At 37.3% G+C, this 22,705-nt stretch overlaps 2 protein-coding genes across 10 annotated transcripts in view; one reads left to right on the forward strand and one right to left on the reverse strand.

The window, feature by feature from the left end:
* Positions 1–19,411, forward strand: part of kidins220b (kinase D-interacting substrate 220b) — a 28,951-nt gene extending 9,540 nt beyond the window's left edge. For 2 of the 9 annotated variants that reach the window (XM_051645235.1, XM_051645244.1), the window contains 18 exons: positions 177–341; positions 526–705; positions 2,112–2,277; positions 2,475–2,632; positions 2,735–3,024; positions 3,223–3,363; positions 4,071–4,308; positions 4,805–4,893; positions 5,778–5,922; positions 6,444–6,606; positions 8,106–8,284; positions 9,432–9,652; positions 10,599–10,721; positions 12,183–12,215; positions 14,582–14,719; positions 14,806–14,904; positions 17,301–17,534; positions 17,627–19,411. In XM_051645235.1, coding sequence (XP_051501195.1) covers positions 177–341; positions 526–705; positions 2,112–2,277; positions 2,475–2,632; positions 2,735–3,024; positions 3,223–3,363; positions 4,071–4,308; positions 4,805–4,893; positions 5,778–5,922; positions 6,444–6,606; positions 8,106–8,284; positions 9,432–9,652; positions 10,599–10,721; positions 12,183–12,215; positions 14,582–14,719; positions 14,806–14,904; positions 17,301–17,534; positions 17,627–18,742 — 3,878 coding nt within the window. In that variant the 3' untranslated portion in view covers positions 18,743–19,411. The remainder of the gene's footprint in view (positions 1–176; positions 342–525; positions 706–2,111; positions 2,278–2,474; positions 2,633–2,734; positions 3,025–3,222; positions 3,364–4,070; positions 4,309–4,804; positions 4,894–5,777; positions 5,923–6,443; positions 6,607–8,105; positions 8,285–9,431; positions 9,653–10,598; positions 10,722–12,182; positions 12,216–14,581; positions 14,720–14,805; positions 14,905–17,300; positions 17,535–17,626) is intronic. The other 7 variants (XM_051645236.1, XM_051645237.1, XM_051645238.1 and 4 more) reach the window with 7 other exon arrangements.
* A 275-nt stretch (positions 19,412–19,686) lies between these two features.
* Positions 19,687–22,229, reverse strand: LOC127410171 (DNA-binding protein inhibitor ID-2-like). The gene is made up of 3 exons (XM_051645279.1): positions 21,607–22,229; positions 21,253–21,313; positions 19,687–20,138 (listed from the first exon to the last, which is right to left on the reverse strand). The coding sequence occupies exons 1-2, from the start codon at positions 21,931–21,933 to the stop codon at positions 21,257–21,259; spliced, it is 384 nt and encodes a 127-aa protein (XP_051501239.1). The 5' UTR covers positions 21,934–22,229; the 3' UTR covers positions 19,687–20,138; positions 21,253–21,256.
* Between the last annotated feature and the right edge of the window lie 476 nt (positions 22,230–22,705).

Below are 22,705 nucleotides of genomic sequence, written 5' to 3' on the forward strand. Positions count from 1 at the left end.
TACGTTAATAAGTAAACATACACTAAAGTACATGGCCAAAAGTATGTGGACACCCCCTTCTAAATAACGGGTTCACTAATAGGTGCATAAGATCAAGCATACAACCATCCAGTCTACTTGGACAAACATGTATGACCTGTGTGTATTTCTGCCACTCTCTGTATTGTCCCCTTTAGGACATCTGTCCCCCACAGAGTCAGACGGGGACATGCTTGGCTATGACCTGTACAGCAGTGCTTTGGCTGACATCCTGAGTGAGCCCACTATGCAGCCGCCCATCTGTGTGGGTCTGTACGCCCAGTGGGGCAGTGGCAAGTCCTTCCTGCTCAAGAAACTAGAGGGTGAGTGTTATTTAGAGTTGCTCAGCTTAAACTAGGAAAGTGACCTGAAAAGGATATTTTAAAGCACAGTTTACTCATGTCAAGCATGTACCGAGGTTTTTAACTATTTCTGAGCTGAAATGTTTAATACAGCTCCATTCTCTGCATCTGGTGTATATTTATTGGTGGCATATTTCTTTCTCAGATGAGATGAAGACATTTGCAGGTCAGCAGGTGGAACCTTTGTTCCAGTTTTCCTGGCTGGTTGTGTTGTTATCACTTTTGCTGTGCGGATCTGTAGCTCTGGTGCTCGGCTTCACTGTGGATCCCAAGCTGGCTATCGCCATCTCTCTCAGCATCCTAGCACTGCTTTACGTATTCTTCGGTAAGAAACAGTCTCGTTATTCAGTGTCCTAATGCAAGTTCTGTGCTCATGATACTTTCAAAACATGGTCTGTTGCAGTGATTCTAAACTGGTTTTTCTTCAAGACCAAGATTTCACATTGGACACTGGACAAATGGCAGACCAACACAATACCAGAATGGTTTATTGTACAAAACTGAACCGAAAACTCTCTTAAAATCAAACATTGAAACTGATTAATATTGCCATGAATTGTATATACCTAACAATATGTAAAATTATTAATATAATGAAAAGGGAAATTGGCAATTTTATTTCTTAAAAAGATTGTTCACCCAAAAATTACTTACTTTCATGCCATCCCATATGTGTATGACTTTCTATCTTCTGCAGAAGACTTTCTTTTAGAAGAATATCTCTGCTCTGTAGGTCCATAAAATGCAAGTAAATAGTGGCCAGAACTTTGAAGGTCCAAAAACCACATAATGGCAGCATAAAAGTAATCCATACGTCTCCAGTGGACAAATCCATATCTTCAGAAGCGATATGATAGGTGTGGGTGAGAAACAGATCAATATTTATGTCCTTATAAATGTCAATTTTCCTCCCTGCCCAGTAGGTAGTGAAATACACAAAGAATGCAAATCGCCAAAAACAAAAGAAGAATGTGGAAGTAAAAGTTGACATTTATAGTAAAAAATTAATTATCTTGCATTGTATGAACCTACAGAGTTGAGATATTTTTCTAAAAATCTTTGTTTGGGTTCAGCAGAAGAAGGAAAGTCATATACATCTGGGATGGCATGAGGGTGAGTAAATAATGAGAGAATTTTCATTTTTGTGTGAACTATCCCTTTAATGTCTCTCAAAATGTAATGTCTCTCAACCACATTGTGGTTGGCACAAACCATGTTTATACGTAGTTATTAAAAGTAAACCCATATTTAATGTAGTCTGTGTCATATATTCTTTTACCTTACATAGTTTTGTTCATGTTTTTTTTTTTTAAATGAAGGCATGTCACACAACCTGTCCATGTTTGAATCTGCCTAATTTGGCTAGCTTTTACCAAGTGATAAATTAATTTGATGCAAAATACTGTTTTATTGTACCAAGTTTGATTGGACGCACGGCCTATGACTTCAACATTAAAATGTACAATGCATTTTCTCCACCATTTTAATGAGCCTATTTATTTTGCTGTCCTAACTATGCATGATTATATGGTTGCATTTTGTTATTTGAAATACCAATATTTTTCCCTGCTGTCTATGACCCTATCAAACCTGAAGCCCATTATTTTGGTCATGACCCACCAGTTAAGAACCACTGGTCCAGACTGTATCCCTTGCTCTACTGTGTACTCTATAATGCTGTAGCTTTTTAGGTAAGGTGAATGTATGTGTAAACTCTCCATCCCTTCACAGTGGTTGTGTACTTTGGGAGCAGACGTGAGGGCGAGAGCTGGAACTGGTCATGGGTCATTAGCACCCGTCTGGCCCGACACATCGGATACCTGGAGCTTCTGCTTAAACTTATGTTCGTCAACCCACCTGAACTGCCGGAACAGACCACCCGCGCACTGCCTGTCAGGTAGATACGTAAACTGACATAACATCTTATGATGATAAACTGCACTACAACTAACAGGCATAGAGTAAAAACTAAAATGACAAATTTTTTTCATTAGAAGAAAGCCACAAAAATCAGGCTTGCTTTGATTGTGACTGGTAAGATTTAACTGAGTGACTGGTTTTGATTGCCTCTCCTTTTAAATTTTCTGTCGACAGGTTTCTGTTTACAGATTATAACAGGTTATCCAGTGTGGGTGGGGAGACATCCATGGCTGAAATGATCGCTACTCTTTCAGATGCCTGTGAGAGAGAGTTTGGCTTCTTGGCCACCAGACTTTTCAGAGTCTTTAAAACTGAGGACACTCAAGGTAAAGGCAAGTTAACCATCTTTGAATATACCAGAGTTTATTATCAGGTTGAACATGTTTGATTTTTTTCAATCTCTCATTTAAAAATGTGACCATGTCTACTCCCAGGTAAAAAGAAGTGGAAGAAGACATGTTGCATCCCATCCTTTGTCATCTTCCTCTTCATCCTGGCCTGCTTGATCATGGGGATGACCCTACTGGCACTATTCAAGGTGGATGGCCAAAATCAGACAGTGAATGCAGTGCTGGTTTCCATGGCGAGTGTAGTTGGGTTGGCGCTGTTGCTTAACTGTCGCACCTGGTGGCAGGTGACAGACTCGGTGCTTAACTCTCAGAGGAAGAGGCTGCACAGTGCCGCCAACAAGTTGCACAAGCTGAAGAGTGAGGGCTTTATGAAGGTTAGTTTTACGCTGGCTTTTAAACTTCTGCAGTTCTTTTGGGTAGCATATATCTACATAGAGTCATACACAAGTGGTATTCATACACAGGGTCAAAGACCTGTGTAATAATAATTTGTTATGATTTAATAGCCAAAATGTCTCAACATTAAAACGATAACCCACTTCATACATTTTGGTCTTCGTGATACTTCTCAGGTCTTAAAGACTGAAGTGGAGCTCATGGCAAAGATGGCCAAGACTATAGATGGCTTCACCCAGAACCAAACACGTCTAGTCGTCATCATTGATGGTCTGGACTCCTGTGAACAGGACAAAGTACTACAGATGCTTGACACGGTGAGAACAAGCAGTTGCGGAGCCAGTTGCTATCTAGCCAATTGTGTTCCTCTAGCTCAACTGGTAGAGCATGGCGCTTGCAACACCATTCCCACTAAACACATGGACTGATAAAAAAATGTATACCACAAATGTACCGTTGAGTCAATTTGGATAATAGATTTTGCCATAGTCTGTTACACTTTCAGTTTCTGTAAATGGAACAGTCTGTCTCCCTTACAAGTTTTAATAAGCTTTGAAATCTCTTGATGATATATATATATCACAAAAAATTTATTATTATGAGTTATTTAGAGAGAACGGTCTCTTAGAGCTGACTTTGCAGATTGTCTAACAAAGATTGGCCTTCCTCCACTTAATGAACAGACCCGTTGTTTGGCAGTAACCAACAATATGCCTTGTTCATTTAGTCAGTTGCATTGAGACCCTGATAAGACTGACATTTATTTTTTTTTCCATCCTGAGTGTTCTTAGTGGTCCTTTTGCCCTAAATGTGATTGTAACTAAAAAAAAACTCGGTCAGAAATACTGACTTTCTAATGTACTGATTAGGGAACTAGCACCTGTCAAGTGAGTGTTATCTTAAGTACTTTCTTAAGATGACTCCTGTGTTTGTATAAAAAGCACAAAAGTTTGGTTATGTTGAATTTTAGACATTGTGGCCTGCAACAACAAAGAACCTTGTTCGTAATTCTCCTCCTGATCAGGTGAGGGTGCTGTTCTCCAAAGGTCCCTTCATCTCAGTCTTTGCGAGTGACCCTCACATCATCATCAAAGCCATAAACCAGAACCTCAACAGCGTGCTGCGTGACTCCAACATCAACGGCCATGACTACATGCGCAACATTGTCCACCTGCCTGTGTTCCTCAACAGCCGAGGCCTCAGCAGTGCAAAGAAGATGTGTGCACCCACTCCTGCTAATGGAGAGACTGGAACCTCTGAGGGTTTGTCTCTTACTCTGAAAAGCAAATATTAAGATTCCTTCTACTTTAAATCCAATGGACCTTATTTAGAGTAGTGCCATATTTAATATTTGATGGAAATAAAAATGAGGCGCTGAGAGATAGAAGTACAGTCTGTTCAAGGTTGTACTGTTGTTTCAGTTACAGTTGATGTCTACTATTTCAGTAGGCAAAAAACTTGCCTACTGAAAGAAAGAAAAAAAGAAAATTAGGCGTGATCTTGGAACTTTATACAGTGCATGCCATTGAAGAGACTGTAAGTCTATCCCTCACAGCCTTGTTTTCATCTGTGTAAAATATAATATGTCGTCTACCACCTGATCTATTGGCCATTGATATCAAAGCTGTTTCTTCCATGTGTATTTGATTTATAAAGTGTAGCCAAATATGTTATATCCTCTGTCTTTCTTCAAGACTTTCAAACAACATATCTGAAGAGCAATGATGTCTTATATTATTTTGTTTCATTATGCTATAGGCTGGCATGAGGAGTTGGACAGAAAACTGTCTCAGAACAGCCTGGGTGAACAGACAAAGTTTGGCAGTAAGACCACTCTAAACCGCAGGGTAAGTTGAATGAAAATGCTACTTTTTTCAGTCAACCAAAGGCCAGGTCTGCTGAAGGGCAAGCGTCTACAGCTCTGTTCAGAGGGCTATGTATATGACTTTATTAATAACCTAACATTAAAGGGATTGTTCACCCAAAAATCATCATTTACTCACCCTCATGTCATCCTAGATGCATATGAATTTCTTTATTCTGCTGAACACGAACTATAAATTCTCCTCCCTGCCCAGTAGGTGGCAGTATGCACAAAGAATGCGGATTGCCAATAACAAAAGAAAAAAATGTGAAAGTGAAGATTTATAGTGAAAAAGGACTTAAATATTGATCTGTTTATCACTACACCTTTCATATCGCTTCTGACGTTGTGTATTTAACCACTGGAGTCGTGTTGATTACTAGTATGCTGCCATTATGTGCTTTTTGGACCTTCAAAGTTCTGGCCACCATTCATGTGCATTGTATGGACCTACAGAGCTGAAATATTTTTCTAAAAATATTTGTTTATGTTTAGCATAATAAAGAAATTCATACATATCTGGGATGGCATGAGGGTGAGGAAATGATGAGATTTTTTGTGTGAACTATCTCTTTAATAGTCATGTGAAATTTAGCTGGCTTTTGTAGTTGTACCATTTGGACAAACTTCAAAGCCAAATTTAATAGTTCTCAGCCTTTGGTATTTGCCAGTTTGATTCCCTCATTATGTTAAGTGTCTGCAACACAGCTTGGTGTGCACTTGTTGTGCACTTTGTCTTACTGCAGTGTAATCCAATGACAGTGATGTGGTAATTCTCCCTTTGAATTTTTCCTCTATTTATTCCATAAAGTCTTTGATTTCAATGATAAACATTATTTAAATGTAACATAGCTTATCTCTCTTCAGGACACTTACCGGCGTAGACAGATGCAGAGGTCAGTCACACGTCAGATGTCCTTTGACCTCACCAAACTGCTAGTAACTGAGGACTGGTTCAGTGACATCAGCCCTCAGACTATGAGGAGACTTCTCAACATTGTGTCTGTCACAGGTCAGTGATTCAAGCTTTAAGGGTTTTGATGGATTGCAAAAATGTATTTTGTTTTTGGGAGTTCTCAAATTAGGTAATCACTAAAATCAAGGTGTTCCCATGGTCTTGGAAAACCTGTAAATATCAGGCAATTTTAAAGTCATGTTTTCCTGGCTTGGAAATGAATTAAAATTTTAAAATCACGGAAAGGTTATGGATATCTCTATATCGATTATACAGTATGTGTACTATTATACTGTATGTACTCTTATGTAGAGTAAAACTAGCTCAAAAGCTGTAGTATTATCCGATTTGTGAGCGAATTGTTCTTTTGTGTCAGTTATTTTAAATAACAAGCCAGTTCACAATTGATCTAAATAATTAATTAGTGAATGTGTCTGAATATTTTTGATTTCTAATGATTCTTATCCCATAATCACAAACAACTAGAAAAGTCATGGATAGTTTCTGTTCAAAAAAGTGTACTTTTAAAAAATGAAATCAAAAAGTAAATATTGCACATGATATGTCCTCTTGTTTAGGCCGCTTGCTGAGGGCCAACCAGATAAGTTTTAACTGGGACCGGCTTGCATCTTGGATCAATTTAACTGAGCAGTGGCCATATCGCACATCCTGGCTCATTCTTTACCTAGAGGAGACGGACGGCATTCCAGATCAAACTACTCTGAAAACCATCTATGAAAGGTAATGTGATTTAAAGAAGCAGTATCATCACATGATGCTAAAGCTTAAAATATTCTTCAGTTAGACTTGAATGCTAGGCGTCTGCATACAGGACGCGTGACGTAAATTTAATCATCAGCAAAGTGAATGTGTGCGGTCTGATTTTTAAAACCGTGCGGGCGTGTACTCTAATTGCGCAAATATGCACCTGGAATTATTTGCACTAATTAGTGCGTCCACAAGGTGGCAACACTCACTGTTTGGCTGTTGCTTTTACAAAGAAGTGCCAGAACATGTACAGTAAATACCGGTGAACAACAGGAGACAAAAATGGAAACAACAACCTATGGATGTGCATGTCAAGATGCATGTGTCAAACTTACAAAAAAGTCAGATTATACTTAAAAAGGCTGAGCGTTCACATCAAAACCGAAGTATACTTTGGGCTTGACACCCAGTTTTGAATAACCGTGTAGAATGGCGGTGCAGATCTTAAAAAACAAAAATTTTATTTGACATTCAAATTGAAAGTTATCACCACAGCTTATATCAAAGTTGTTTGATATATATTTTGAAATTCCAGTAAAACTCACTCTTGTTTTAAACCAGAGATCAAGAAACCAGATCATGGTGAAACTTCCAAAACTTTCACACAAAAAAAAGGAAAAAAAGTATTTTGTCAATGTAATCTTGCAGAACGCTTTTAGTCCTGAACAATTGTTGTATGTTTTTGCATGTACTTCATTAGATAACCCATTAGGGTCTTAGAAAAATGTCTCCATTGGGAGGCTTCCTGGAAACAAATAATGGTAGGCCACAGAATTTTGGATTAAGCCAAGGAAAGCAGCCCCATATCATTAGATTGGCTTCCCTATGGTGATTAGTCAGATTCATGCAAGACTTGTCTCATTGCACAGATACTGTCATATAATCAGGGGAAAAATTACCCTTGGAATGTACTGACATTGTTTACTTCTTTACATACACTATGTACCATCCCAACAATGAAAAACATTATATGATCTTATTGTACCCAAACATTAAGAGATAAGTTGATGTATCTGCAGGGTGTATTCTGACATTTTGAGGGGTTTATAGAGCATTTCTTAAAACTCTTAGGTCTGTTTAAGTGGAAACATATGAATTTTGTGGTTTTATTAAGAGGTTTGGTCTCCAAAACATCAGTAATATTGCAGTATTGTGTTGACACTGGCTGTCTACACACTCCTTCCACTCTTAAAGCAGTCCATGCACCAGTAACACAATATAAAATGAAGATATTGTGCTGCTCATGCTGAGTTATATTAGCATCATTTTTATTTTCAGTAAAACCATCACTGTCTTTGTTTTATCTGGCAAGGCTTAATATAATTTATGCCAGGGTATATAAATACCAATCATTCTCACAAAACCTTCATTGTTTTAGTAAAAGCGTCAAGGCAGTTCCACATATGCAAAAGTAACTTTAATAAACCTTAAATTATTAGTATTGTCTCATGTTTTTATACACTCGTTGACAGAATCTCCAACAATATTCCAACCACTAAAGATGTGGAGCCATTGCTGGAGATAGATGGAGATGCACGAAGCTTTGAAGTGTTCCTTTCTTCCCGTACACCAGTGCTTGCAGCTCGAGACGTCCGCACCTTTCTCCCTTGCACAGTTAATTTAGATCCCAAACTCAGAGAGATCATTGCAGGTAAATGTCTCTCTTTAAAAATATTTTGTTTGTTTATACACATGTACAGTAGCTAGAACAATACTGACTCCCATTAGCATTGCAAAATTAACACAAAGTTAATGTAAATCATATAGTATTAAACAGAATTGCAGAAATAATTACTTTTGTTACGAACATTCCCTCCATCTTCCACTGATTGGTCAAACAGATAGTCCTGCTCAAAACTCACATCATTGGTTGAGCCAACCTTGGAATATTCCAGGTTCAATACAAGTTAAGCTCAATCAACATCATTTGTGGCATAATGTTGATTCCCAAAAAAATGTATTTCGAATTGTCTATCCTTTTTAGAAAAAAAAAAAAAAAAGCAAATATTGGGGTTACAGTGATAAACTTACAATGGTAGTGAATGGGGCCAATACGTTAACATGAAAATACTCACTGTTTCAAAAGTATAGTCACACGACGTAAAAACTATGCATCTTAACACGATTTTAGTGTGATGAAATTGCTTATTAAGCTTTTTTGTTTAAAGTTATATACAGTATTACAAGTATTACTTTGTTGCCATGACAATGTACCGCCGTAAACCCCAAAGCGACAATTTAAACAACTCAAATAATACACAACTTTTAACAGAAGAATTTGCTTTTATGCTTCACATTTCTGCCTTTAAACCCTCCAAAAATTGGCCCCATTCACTTACATTGTGTCTCACTGTAATCTCGATTTTTGCTTTTTTTTTTTTTTTTTTTTTTTAAAGGAGGGACAAATTCTGTTGATTGAGATTAACCTGGAATATTTCTTTAAGGTGGTCAAACAGAGCCACAGTATTTACACTTAATGGGGAAATCAACCTACGAATGGATTACTTATAGTTTCCTCTGCATCTTAAGCTGCGATTGGAGAAAGTATTTAACAGTAGAAATCGCCCACTTCACCTTTAAGTAAAACTGACACTAACATTAAAATGTTTTGTAACATTTTTGTTTGTATTTTTGTGGCTATCATAGAGGGTTTTTTTTTTATCTGGTCAGAAAACAGTGTTTATGTTGTATTGTGTGTCTTGTACCAAATTAATGACAGCTGCTCGTTACCTTCGTCATTCCCTATCGAAAAGCATGTATTTCAGTTTTTATCTGTGTATTCTCTGTTCTCCTCATAGATGTGCGTGCTGCCCGGGAGCAGGTGAACATGAGTGGTGTCACCTATCCCACACTGCCTTTGCAGGAGGGCCGCCCAGTATCAGTCTACAGCCAGCAGTCCTCGGTCTGCTCCCCTACTGCCTCCTACAATGGCCCGTATAACGTGCCGGGTGTATCTCCTCAGCCCCACAGCGCCTATTTCAGCGGCATGGCTGGGCCACAACACCCATTCTACAACAGGGTGAGTATGCCCATACTGATAACATAAGAGGGCATCCATATTTGCAAAACGTGCCTCTTATTCTTGCATTCTGATAACATTCACTTTGTTCAAAAGGCTTAAACTGAATCAGAAACTGTGTTTTTGTTGTAATCCATTTTTCTATTATTAGGAGCTCATTTTCTCTGCACTTTGGGGGACATTGAGGTGGAATGTGTCCAGTTAAAACTGATAAATAGTGTCAAGTGTAGATTGATTGCTCAGCATTGTTTTAGTCTTAACTTTCCTTAGGGAGCTTTACCAGGCACGCTGGCTTGTTTAATAGATGAGGGAAGTCCCTTAAACAAGCACACACCTCAAAGTATTCCAGTCCCCATGCCAAACATTTTCCACATGCCCACCCAGACTGTTTTTCATTCATCTCCCTGTTCTCATGTTCCAGCGATTTTCTTCATTTTACTATCATTTTTTTATGATTTGTGTTCAACCTTGTTTTCTTAAGTTAAGCCCCCTGATGTAACAAAATTAGATGTTTATGTGGGATTACTACATGCTTGTCATCATTTACTCATCCTCATGTTGTTCCACACCCATATGCCTTTCTCTCTTCCGTGGAACACAAAAAAAGATGTTAGGAAGAATGTTAACCTCCATCATCATTCTCTTCTATTGAATGGAAAAAGATGCATTAAAAGTGAGTGGTGGTAACTGAAGCTAACAATCTGCTATTTGCACACAACATAAGAAAAAAGTTAAATGGGTTTGGAACAACATGAGGGTGAGTAAATGTTGACAGAAGTTTTAAGTGTTTGTGCATGTAGAGAGAGCGTGTATTTGTGTGTGTGTGTGAGAGAGTGAGAGTGAATGAGTGCTAGACACCTCATTATTTCACAGGTTTGCATTTATGCTTTTTTGTTATGTTTTCATTCCCTAAACTTTTTTGTTTCCTCCACACTTGGTCTCCCAGCCATATTTCCCCCATCATCTATATCAACTGCCACGGCAGTACGCTGGCAGCTCTCTCCCTGTTCATGTTCCTCCACGTCCATTCATTAAAACTGGCTATCCCAGGGACCCTAGCAATGGACCCGTAAGTACTAGTCATGAATAATAGCTGCAAGTTATTGTGCTTTTAGAAGAGCGTAGGATTAGTGTTACATATTATTGCAAGAGTTTCAAGTGGTGATATACATTTCTTCCACAGCTAATGCTTATTTTGTTGCCCTGCAAATAATGTTTCCTTTTTTAAACATGAATTTAAAGTTTCTCTACCGCTCTTAAAAATTTAAAATGTGTCATTATTAGGGCTGGGCGATATATTCACATTCCATGCTCTTGAAATATACTCACAATTATTTTTTCTGGTGATATAAAATTAAGCAACATCATAAAGATCACAATGATTTAAATGCACTTTTTGTTTGGTCATTAAGTTACCTAAAGACAGGCTAGACTAGTTTGCAGTCCTTCCTTGTTAAGACAGAGATGTTTTAACAGTGTCTCTGATCAGTAGTAGATAGTAGAAAGAACTTCAGAGTTGGTAATTTTGTTTCATTTCAGTGAATCAGTTTAAATATTCTTTCAATAAATCTGTTCAAAAAAACGTATTCAGCTATTCTTTTGCGTCATCATTTAATAAAGTCCAGTGGCAATTTGCATATATAAAAAATTATGAAATAAATATTAAATACAAATTTAAAAATCTATTAAAATAATTACATAATAATAATAAAATCAATCTTAATTAAAAATAATACAAAATCTAATTATTGTCAAAAAATATATGTAGTTAATTATTGCTGTTATTAGCATTTATTGATATACTGTATTGGTGTATATAAATGAAAATGATTAAATATCTGTCTTTCTTGATTTAAGTGTGAATTTATAACTAGATTTTTACCATATTTTTCTTCTTGCAGTAAACATTTTGAATCTATTTGGCTTCAATGACTGTTTGGTTGAAATTATGGTTTCTCTGATTTAAAAAACAAAACAAAACAAAAAAATCACACTTTTAAGCAATGTCAGAGAAAAATACATTAAAATCAAACAAGAAATACATTTTCAAAAAGATGAAAAATGTTGATTTATATATTAACTACTGTTTATCACCCAGCCCTAGTCATTATCAGTTTGTTTTTACTGTTTTTTATGTTGTTGTTCCAGATATAGTCTAATGATAGAATGCTGCCAATGCTTTTTCTCAGAGTTTAATGTGTGACATGAAAATATGATCATATTCTTTATACATAATACATATATATATATATATATATATATATATATATATATATATATATATATATATATATATATATATATAGACAGTATTCTGTATTTGGTACATTTAAGCTCCATTTGTGTGAGAATAGCAGCAACTTGCCAATGTTCACACATTCTCTGCACTAGTGACGTCAAACTCCAGCTGCCTTAATATTCCCTTTATAAACTCTCTCTTCATCTTTCTTTCATCGACATGATTTGAATGTGGTTCCCTCATAATTTCCACTTCCTTTGTCTCTTCCCTCCTCTCCTCTCTCTCCTCAAGCAGTGTAAGGTACCGTCTTTGAAAAAGAAGCAGGTACTGAATCCTTCTAGACTCGGCTTAAGTTCTGCTGCTCTGCTGATGCTGCCCCTCCTCACATGCCTTCGCTAACACACTTATAAACTTTAGAGCTCTGAACACTCACACCCCAGCATGCACAATGGGAAAATACATATGTTCACACTAGGGATGTGTCAGGGTGGTCGGCTAATCAACTAGTCATCTAACAACTGACTAGTCAATTAGTGGGGTCGACTACTAACATTAATATTTTTAGTGGTGGTGGTTTTAATGGAAGACTAAATTCTCAAATTAATTAAGAGACACAACTTCTTGGAGAACATTTTTGCGTGATTATAACTAGCTGTGCTTAGCAGTGAATAACAGTCAGCACAGTAAAACCCTCTGCAAAAAGTTTTGTCTCTTTAATGCTTTACGTTTAGTCTTTCTATGTGCTGCGGTTACAGTAATCAAAGCACTAATCAACAATACATTTCAAAACAATCACTGTCGGACGTTAAATCTGCTGTAATTAACATTCCTGTATTTGTGAGGTGATGTGGAGTGATTGAAGCTTTTGCTGATTCTATCTGACACTCCTTGAATAAATACTTGCAGTAAAAAAGGTTTAAACTGCTTGATGTCTTGAACTCGATGTGTAACCACAATATTATTTTGCAGTTCTGCGTTTTTGAATGAGCAGCGATGATCGTCCTGAACCACTCTGGCTACATTGAAGCGTGTCAGTGTGCATTCAGGATGCGCATAAGTGGTTTATTTCATACTTTTCTTACTTTGATAGTTTTGTACAATATTATGTTATAGTTATTTAGCCTATTTATTTGTTGAATATCCATTCGTTACCATGTTGAATTGCTGCGCTTAGGGTCCGTATATCCCTTTAAAACGCGTAGGATCGGGGTCACGTGAACATAGCAGATCTTAATTATACATTATCTTTAACACCAACTAGTCGACTAGCTGTTCAAACAACCGACCGACTAATCGATTATGAAAATTGGTAGTTTTGCACATCCCTAGTTGACACACAGTGGGGAAGGAGGAAGTAAGGTGTTTAAGTTGAGGTTAGATGCCGAATGTAAAGTTAAAAAGTAAAAGGTCAGTGAACAACAGTGCTCATTAATTAGTTATGTTACCTCATTGATATACAATGGCCCCAAAAATTATTTGAACATTTTAGCCATATGTAGGTGTATGAATGTCTTTGCATTAACAAAATATAAACAAATATATGTAACAAAATGTATATTATACTATCATTTTTTTTCAAATAAAACAATAGATCTGGTTGTCACACTTGCAGATAATGTGATAAACTATGACTATGGTTACTCTGCTAGGACATCTGTGTGAACTTGAGGGGAACTGATGTCATACATCTGCTAAAAATCACTTTTTCACCAGGTGGTTAGATGTAATTGCAAAAATGGCTCAGAAAATGTATGTTCTAAGAAAAGCTGTAGCATCATTTGTTTGAAATATCACTTGGTTTGATGTTTTGTTATCTAATGCTTTGAAATTCAAACATTTTAAGTGTGGCTTAAATGCCCAAATGTGTCCAAATACTTTTTGGGGTCACTGTAACTGCTGACGTGCAACATCATTTAGATGGTCACAAATCAAACTTGACTCCTTCTCCTTCCCCAGACTTCTCTCTTTCCCCTGTCACATGTTCCAGAAAGATCTTTCAAGCTTATCTCCTCTTGAGATATTACAAAGTCCAATCTTTGTCCTACCTGTACCCTTTTAGTTGCAGTGATGCATTTGTTTCAGTGATGCCTTTTTATGCAAAATACATTGAAATAATTAGCTTCTCACACAGCGTGGCCTGGATGCTAAACTTTTTGGGTATTCTGTCAGAGATAAATATGATAGAGAACTTTAAAAAGTAAAGAACCCAGGTTCCACTTTTCCTTAGTGGAGGACTGTATTTATAGTCCACGTAGTGAGGTCAAAATTTTTGGTTTTGTAAAAATTAGACGTTGCTATTTGAAAGCTGCATAATACTAAATGTTAAGTGATATGGTGTTGGATGCAACACTCCATTACTAACAAACTGAGAGTGCAACTACTTGTATTCTTAATACGTTATTATGTTGAAGTAATATAGGCCTCTTTGAAATCCTAATTGCAATACTGTCAAAATACATTGCTTACTTTCCTCTGCAGTCCAGCCTCTTTTTGATCCCTCGCTTTCTTGAATTTTAATTCAAGGCCTTTCCAACCCCTTGGGTAGTTTGGACTCTTTTCTAACAATCCGCATGGTATTTGAAATCCCTCATGTTAGCAGTCTTCAGAGAATTCAGAGATCTTATTATGCACACTGGTCTGATATAGCTTAGTGGTACTAATGGTCCTGTATGGTCTGTTGTATGTATCAGGGCTCTGCTTCTGTGGTGTCAGGCACCCCATCAATTCTACTTGGCTCAATGAGCACAGATGCTGTGTGCGAACGTGTCAGACTTATTGAAGGCATCGACCAGAGCATGCTGGCTCAGTATACTGCCACCATTAAGAAGGTAAGATGTGCATATATGTAAGTGTACATTGAGAACAATATTGTACAAGATTGTTTTGCACTACATTCTCATTTTTTATTTCTCAGGCTAATGTAAATGGTCGAGTTCTGTCTCAATGTAACCTTGATGAGCTTAAGAAAGAGATGAACATGAATTTTGGAGATTGGCAGCTGTTCAGGACAACAGTAAGTAGTTTTTCCTTTTCTTTTTTTATACTATTTTGTTGTTCAGTTGTTTTGTTGCTTATACTAAATTTATATGCCCACTATTCAGTTAAGCATGGCTGTCCTTATTTTGAAACTTTTGGATTTAGTTCAGAGAGGTTATTTTAAATGTTGCTTAATTTCCAAAATGTTATTCCAAATGCAGTTTGCAGCATTATTATAATGGCAGTCAATGTAACACGTAGAGGTGGGAAAAAATATCGATATGTTAAAGTATCGTGATATTTTTCCTTGTGATATTGTATCGATATTTGCATTCCAAAAATCAATATTATTATTTACTTTTTCCACATTAACATTATGGTGATGGGAAAATTTTTCTCTTTGCCAAATCGATCTAGGAATTCAACAACAGTCCCTTAGAAGGTGCCGTTAATATGCTTTACACATAATCATCGTTCCTTACTAAAATGTATTATGATTTTACAGTAGTAACATTAACTGAGGTATTTTGACAAAAATGTTAGTATCATATAAAATAGGCTAACCTTTTAGGTAAAATCTATTATACATTTGTGTGTTGAAACTGTGTTGTAATAAATAATGGTTTTAAAGTGTTTAGGCTACTATTGTATTCATAAATACTATAATTTATTTTTAGAAAAACTAGCTACATTGACCTAACCACAGAAATAGGGAGCCATTATGGTCTTATATGCTTATGGCTTTGCATTGTACATAGTTACTGCATTAGGAAATAAACTGGCACTTTTATATTAATTTAACAATGCATTTGGTGATTTGGAAACGGTTCTCTTAAGTCCGATGAAGACAAATGATAAACATTGTGTGAAATATTGCAATATATCATAGATTTGAATCGCAATGCACCAAAAATAAAGAATCGCAATAATATCGTATCGTGACCTAAATATCGATATTATATCGTATCGCCAGTTACCTTGCGATTCCCACCCCTAATAACACGTTCATTTAGTGTGGGTAATTTTATAAAAATTGCGTGTTAAAAAATATCATAATTATTCATGCCACTTGACTGTACATAAATTCCGTAATAAGGATTTTTTCTACCATCTGTGCAATTCAAGCTTGATGTACCACCTTCATGTTTTTGTGAATCTGTGGCATTAGAGGGCAGTAAGCGCATCCTTAGAATGGCACTGTAAAGGATACGGGCACAGTCTTCATGCCAGGATGCCAGGATCTCGAGACACATTTTTGTTTTAGTTTGAAACTGCATTTTACTTGACACATCATACTAAAAACACAGCGTTTATGACTAGAGACACTGAAAACTACTGAGACCAACCAAAGCAAAGGCCAAAGTATACTTCAGTTTTCCTTTACTGATCAGATCGCGTACAGTCTGAGTGGCCCAGTTTTTCTCAACATGTGGACAGTCCTTGTCTGTGCGCATCGTTGGTGTATGCGCCTGCCGTTGACTGTGCTAAAAGTGTATCACAAAGCAGTTGTAGTGCACATGCGTCAAACACGTTCGCATTCGCTTGCGGTCAAAAGAGTATACTTTGAAAGCCTGAGCTCGACTGCGTGCGAGACAATCCGGCATGTGAAAAAACAAAGTACACCTGAGCCTAAAGACCCACTTGAATGCATCCATCTAATGCGTGAGTACATAGACCAACAGTTAAAAATTCAGCAGATGGAATTATGTCAATAAAATGTTCAATGATATGGAAATAAAACATTTAATACATTTTTGCATTTGGCATACGCTTTTATCCAAAGCGACTTACAGTGCATTCATGCTATACATTATATCAGTTTGTGTGTTCCCTGTGAAGCGAACCCATGATCTTGGTATTGCTAGCATCATGCTCTATCATTTGTGCTACATAATACAAAAAACCTCAATGTTCACACTACAAAAAAATAATTTTTGCCTTGTTTTCCTTGTAAAAATATCTTGATGTCCTGAAAACAAGAACAATTTACTTTAGATGCCAAATGATGAAAGATTAGAGGAATGTAACAAAATTTAGTGAGGTTTATGCTTAAAACAAGAAAAAAATTAATAAAAAAGATAGAAATCAGATGGGATAAAAATTATAAATGTGTTTTTCCTTTATTCATTTTTTTTTTCTTACCCCATTGGCAAATAGATTTTTCTTGTGTTAAATATAAGCAGCACTGACTTAAAATCTTAAACATATGTAATTTGGGATGTTTAGAGTAGTTAGTTAGTTAATTTAGTTTTACTGGAAACAAGAAAAATACTAAGAAAATTATTTTTTGCAGTGCAAAATAACATCAATATTTTGAGGTGCTCAACTAGCCACTGTCAAATTGTGGTTTATTTTAGTTATATCGACAAGGATAAATTATATTGCTAAATGTAAACTGGCAGATACTAGTCTAATGGAGGTGGTGTTATGCAGGTGATGGAGCTCCGTCATGTGGAGAGCCAGATCCTGCATGAGGAGGCTCCAAGTGAGCAGGGCAGCAGCATGGGTGGCCATGTGGAGCCTTGCAGGCATACTGGAGCATCCATTCACAGAGGAGCCGCTGGTAACACTGACACCTCACCCATGTACAACTTCAGCATCAGCTTCGAGGAGCTCAGTAATGTCGGCTTGGATGAGCCTCCAAGGCACGCCAACCCCGCGTGGATGGTAAGCGTTTCTTCCCAGGATCTTGTAAGACTTCTTTCAGAGATATATTTGGGTATAATATTAGGTATCCCACTATCTTTTGCCCTCTGTAGGCCACCAATCACCGTACACCTAGCATGTCCAGCCTGAACTCTCAGGAGTCCTCCAATGAAATTTGCAAGCTAACAGATAAGCAGCAGGCAGAGTACCGCAATGCCTACCAGGAATACATTGCCTCAATGGCTCAGCTTGAGGTAGGAATGGAGAAGCCTGGCCAGCACTCTAACTCTGAGGACAAGAGGAAAGATGGTGACCAGGATGGGCGCAAATCTGTTTCAAAGCGAGGGAGCAGCAAGTCAGCAACAGATAATACAGACTACGCTTCAGCAGACACTTTAGATCCCATAACCGAAGAAGACGAGAAGGTTGATCATGGGTCATCGAAGTCGGTACTGGGACGCAAGACATCTGGAGAGAAGGTGAGCCTCTTCCAGGGTGCCGATCTGAAGCTGAAGGCTGCTGGTGGTTTACGCTACCAGAAACTGACCAGTGATGATGAAGAGTCAGAGGAGTCTGACAATGCTCCTCTGCTTAAGGATGGAAAGAAACCTGACTCTAAGGCCTCTGATGTTAGTGATCGATCTTTGACGAAAGGTAAGGATTACCTTTCAGACAAGAAGGATTCATCTGACTCAGGTGTCCGTTCCAATGAAAGCTCGCCCAACCATTCTCTACAAGACGAAGAGGCCGACCTGTCGCAGTCTGAGAGGGCTAACCTGATCGACCTGGATGAGGAGAATTCAGCCCGAAAGAGAGGACTGCCCAGTAGTTTGAGTGGCCTCCAAGACCCAGCTATCACCCGCATGTCCATTTGCTCAGAGGATCAGTGCAGTCTACTGGCCAGCAGCCCTGAGGAGAGCTGGCCATCCTCCAAGAGCTACAACCTCAACCGAACACCCAGCAACACCACCCTCAATAACAACACCAACACCCAACAAGGAAACAACATTCGCCACCCCACAGATAGCTCCAACACCACTTCAACAACCAACACTGGCAGTGATGTAATCATAACTCCTGGTTCCAGCACCACATCCACCACCACCCAAAATGAGAATGTCCGTGTGGTGCATCTGAAGAGGGGGCTTAACCCAGGAGATCCCCCTGAGATCCTCAGAGTGTCCTCTGAGACAGTCACCTTCGGAGAGGAGCGAGAGAGCATCCTGTAGGCAAAATTTGGATCTATCAGTGTCTGGTCTTTTTAGGCTAATTAATGTCCTCTATTGAGGTGTCAACGCATGTTTTGTGGAATGCTTAAATATGTGTAATGGTGGTTAATTGTAACATTTCTAAATGTTTAGTGTAGTTAAAGTGGTGTTTTATTCACATAGTCCATTACCTAGTTACCCATCAGTTATAGTTAAGTCCGTGTAAGTGCCATTTCCATACAGTATTAATAGCTCAATCACTTAAACAAGTCAGCCTCGCTAAATGTAGTTGAATAGACAAACTAATCCATGGCTATAAAGCATTTCGGAATCTCACATAGGACAAGTTTCAGCAGTGTCTCCCAAAAGAAAAAAATGGAAACTAATTTAAAGGCATTCAGAGGCATCAAACACTTCGCAAACTTTGAATATGAGCAGTCATTCTCAAAGTAAATATGGTTTGGAAATGTGCTGTATTAAATTGTGTTTATTGCATGCTTGTACTGGAGTAACAGTAGTAAGCAGTGACAAGCATGTGTCAGACTGCATTGAGGATTAAATTAGGCAGTAGGAACTGCATGCCCTTAAGATTAGTCTTTAGCAGTTAACTGTACTTTTGACAAATGTCTTTAAAGGTAAAACGTGTTTTGTGTTCTAGATGGAATGAAATAAATACACATCGGCCACCTGCATCCTTCTTGAGTCTTTTTGTTTTAAGTGGAAAATGTATTGAAATCAATCTTTTGCTCTTCTGTGCTAACGGTTTGCTATGAGTAAACTAATTTTAGTACCGTGAATTACAGATGGATGACACTAGTAGCTTGGGCATTACAATTATGAGATCCCACACCCTGAACACGTCTGAGTGGCATTTGCGAAACAAAAACTTAATAATGTGAGAGTAGCTTAACAGCCACTGGAGGGATGTTTAGTTAATAAGCTGTATGTACATGAAAAGGGAAAAAATACACAAAAACATGACACCAACATAATACATAGCATTTAATTATGTATAAAAGTGCAATTTATGTTATAATTATAAAATTTCTGTAATATTATAAACACCACACTTCCAGCAGAAAGAGAAAATATTACATTTGACAATGTCCGCAGCCTGTGACGGACTCTATTAGAGATGTTCAAATGCGTGTTTGTTTTGCGCAACACCTTAACATACTTTTGTTGCAATAATCCTGTACATTGCTCGCTTAATTACGTTATTCCTTTTCCATTTCTCCATTCTTTTTTAATCTTCCTTTGGAAGAAAGAATATAAAGTTTGTAGTAAGCTCAGAAACTTTTCATGTCCATTTAAGGGAAATCCCTGTCATTCAAGACGAAGTCCAGGCGAATGACACCGGACACAAAAAAAAGAAAACACACAAAAAGGTCCTGTTTTTGCTCCATGACCGAAACACCTGCAAAAGATTGGAAGAGAGAGAGAGAGGCCTGTTTAGAGAAGGCAAAAGGACAGAGATCTAGACAGACTGGCGTCAGGGAGGAAGCCGCAGGACTTTTTTTTTTTTTTTGGACTTTTAACCAAACACTAGTGAAACACTGGGCAATCCCATACAGCTCCAGATGGAGGGGTCTACGTCGATCATCTTCGGTGATGGTTTATAACAACTTTAATAAGTTCATAATGATCATACAGTTCTTAACAGATCAGTTATTCATGTACAATCAAATATGAATTTAGCCTATCTGAAAAAAAAAAAAACATTTTATAACATTTCAATTCGAATGCAAATGAACAAATTTAGATTTTATTAGATTCTACTTTTTAGTCATTTTGCCAAATAAAGGTACAAATATATAGAAGCATCCAACCAGAAGTGCAAAAAGCTATATTAATGCATTAGGTATCACAAACTTACAATGAACAATATATTTTTTACAGCATTTATTAATCTTTCTTAATGTTAACAATATAACTGTTCATTGTTAGTTCATAGTACATTAACTAATGATAACATACACAACTTTTGATTTGTAAACATTTATTGTTATATGTTGAAATTAACATTAACCAAGATTAATAAATGCTGTAAAAGTATTGTTAATGGTTAGTTCATTTCTAATGTTAACAAATGAAACCTTTTTCCAAAGTGTTAACAAATAAATTATAAAGTGCAAATTTTAAAAGATGCAAATGGGTGACTGGCCAGTGCAAATGAGTAAACAGTAGAAGGTGCTTTAAATGAATGAGATAACTATTACAGTGCAAATTACATGTTAAAATACAGAATATGTAGAATAGTCATTTGTGTTGAAATGTGCAAGAATTACAGTGCAAATGTTCAATGTTAAGCATTATACAATGTTTGATAACTGGTTATTAAAAGTTATAGAGTGTTCCAGTGTTTTTTATGAAGTCAGTGCTGTTTTGATCAAGTATAGCTACAGCATGCAAGAAAACTGGCAAACAGCCCAAACTGGCTCATGTGCACAGGTTTAACTTTGTTACAACTTAATATATTTTTGATCTCATGTGGAACTATCAAGCTCAGTGTAGAAGAACATCCAACTTACCATGTCAACGAGATAGGGCCATGAGGTCATCTGAGTTAAGATCTCTTTGAGGGATACTGGGCTGTTAATTAACAGAGGCAAACAATTATTTCCACTGTAGCAGCCAGCAAAAACTGCATTTAACTTTTGTTCACTTTTACACATTACTGCTGAGATTACATTGCAGAATGAGATTTATGTATATAAATATACTGGCATCAGTACTTGCATCACATTGCATTTTCCTGTATTTCAAATCTTTATTTTATTTTGAAAATAATGTACAAATTAATTATGATTTAATATGTTGTTTATTTTTCATTATCACTTTGAATTACCACTGTGACATGTGTTCTACAACTTGCCTTGCCTTACCTGGAAAGAGATGATGCTGATATCAGCGCCGAGTGATTTGACAGTCTTTTGTGGGGGGGCCTGTCCGAGCGGGTTCTGTTCCAGTGCGATCTGAAGATCCAGAATGTAATCTATGACGTGCTGCAAGATCTCCATTTTACTCACGCTCTTGTTCTGCGGTAGACTCGGCACGAGCTCCTTCAACCTGCTGTAGCAGTCATTCATGTTGTACAGTAGACTGAGAGGGTCGTCCAAGGAGGTCTTGATCCGCGAGATGCCACGGTCATTATGCTCCGAAAAATATAAGGCAGGTTTCCTTATAGACCGCACAGGACTTACCGCCTTCATAGTGAATATACTGATGTTCTTGTTTAATTTTACTACATGCGATTCTCCCACAGCTCTGTGCTCAAAACCTTACCTAAGCTTGTTGTCAGTGCGTTTATTTAGCAACCGAGCTGGGTTTGTTATAAGGGATAAAGAATTAAGCGGATTGGTCAATAAAGTGACGTCCCTCTGTGAACCGCGGCGTCAACATTGGCCAAATTTGCGGCACGTGAGAAACCTCCCACATCCTCTGCATTCTTTCCTCGCGCTGTGTATCTGAGCAACTGTGTGCAGATACTGACAACATAACATCCAGTCCCTTTTCATAGTATTCAATTACAGAACGTGTTGTTTTTGCAAGAGCTACACATTTTCATTGTCTCACAGCTTTAAAAAAAAAAAAAAAAAATTAGATTGCATTCAGATTTTGTTGGATTTGTTAACATTTAAAAATGGCAACTGCCTTTTTAAAAATTCATCTCATTAAAAGCTTATTTCACCCAAAAATTATAATTTACTCACCCTCATACCATCCCAGATGTGAATGAATTTAACTGAACACAAACGAAGATTTTTAGAAGAATATCCCAGCTCTGTAGGTCCTCACAATGCAAGTGAATACCAAAAATGTTAAGCTCCATAAAGCACATAAAGGCAGCATAAAAGTTAGCCATAAGACTCCAGTGGTTAAATCCATGTCTTCAGAAGTGATTTGATAGTTGTGGGTGAGAAACAGATCAATATTTAAGTACTTTTTACTATAAATTCTCCTCCCTGCCCAGTAGGTAGCGAT

This window comes from Myxocyprinus asiaticus, chromosome 19 (genome assembly GCF_019703515.2).
Source record: "Myxocyprinus asiaticus isolate MX2 ecotype Aquarium Trade chromosome 19, UBuf_Myxa_2, whole genome shotgun sequence".
NCBI lineage: Eukaryota > Metazoa > Chordata > Actinopteri > Cypriniformes > Catostomidae > Myxocyprinus > Myxocyprinus asiaticus.

Excerpts from the sequence above, each read along its gene's own strand:
- LOC127410171 (XM_051645279.1), bottom strand. The coding sequence starts at position 21,933 with ATGAAGGCGGTAAGTCCTGTGCGGTCTATAAGGAAACCTGCCTTATAT. Across the intron at positions 21,314-21,606 it reads TCAGCATCATCTCTTTCCAG|CCCAGTATCCCTCAAAGAGA; the intron begins GTAAGGCAAGGC and ends GTTAATTAACAG.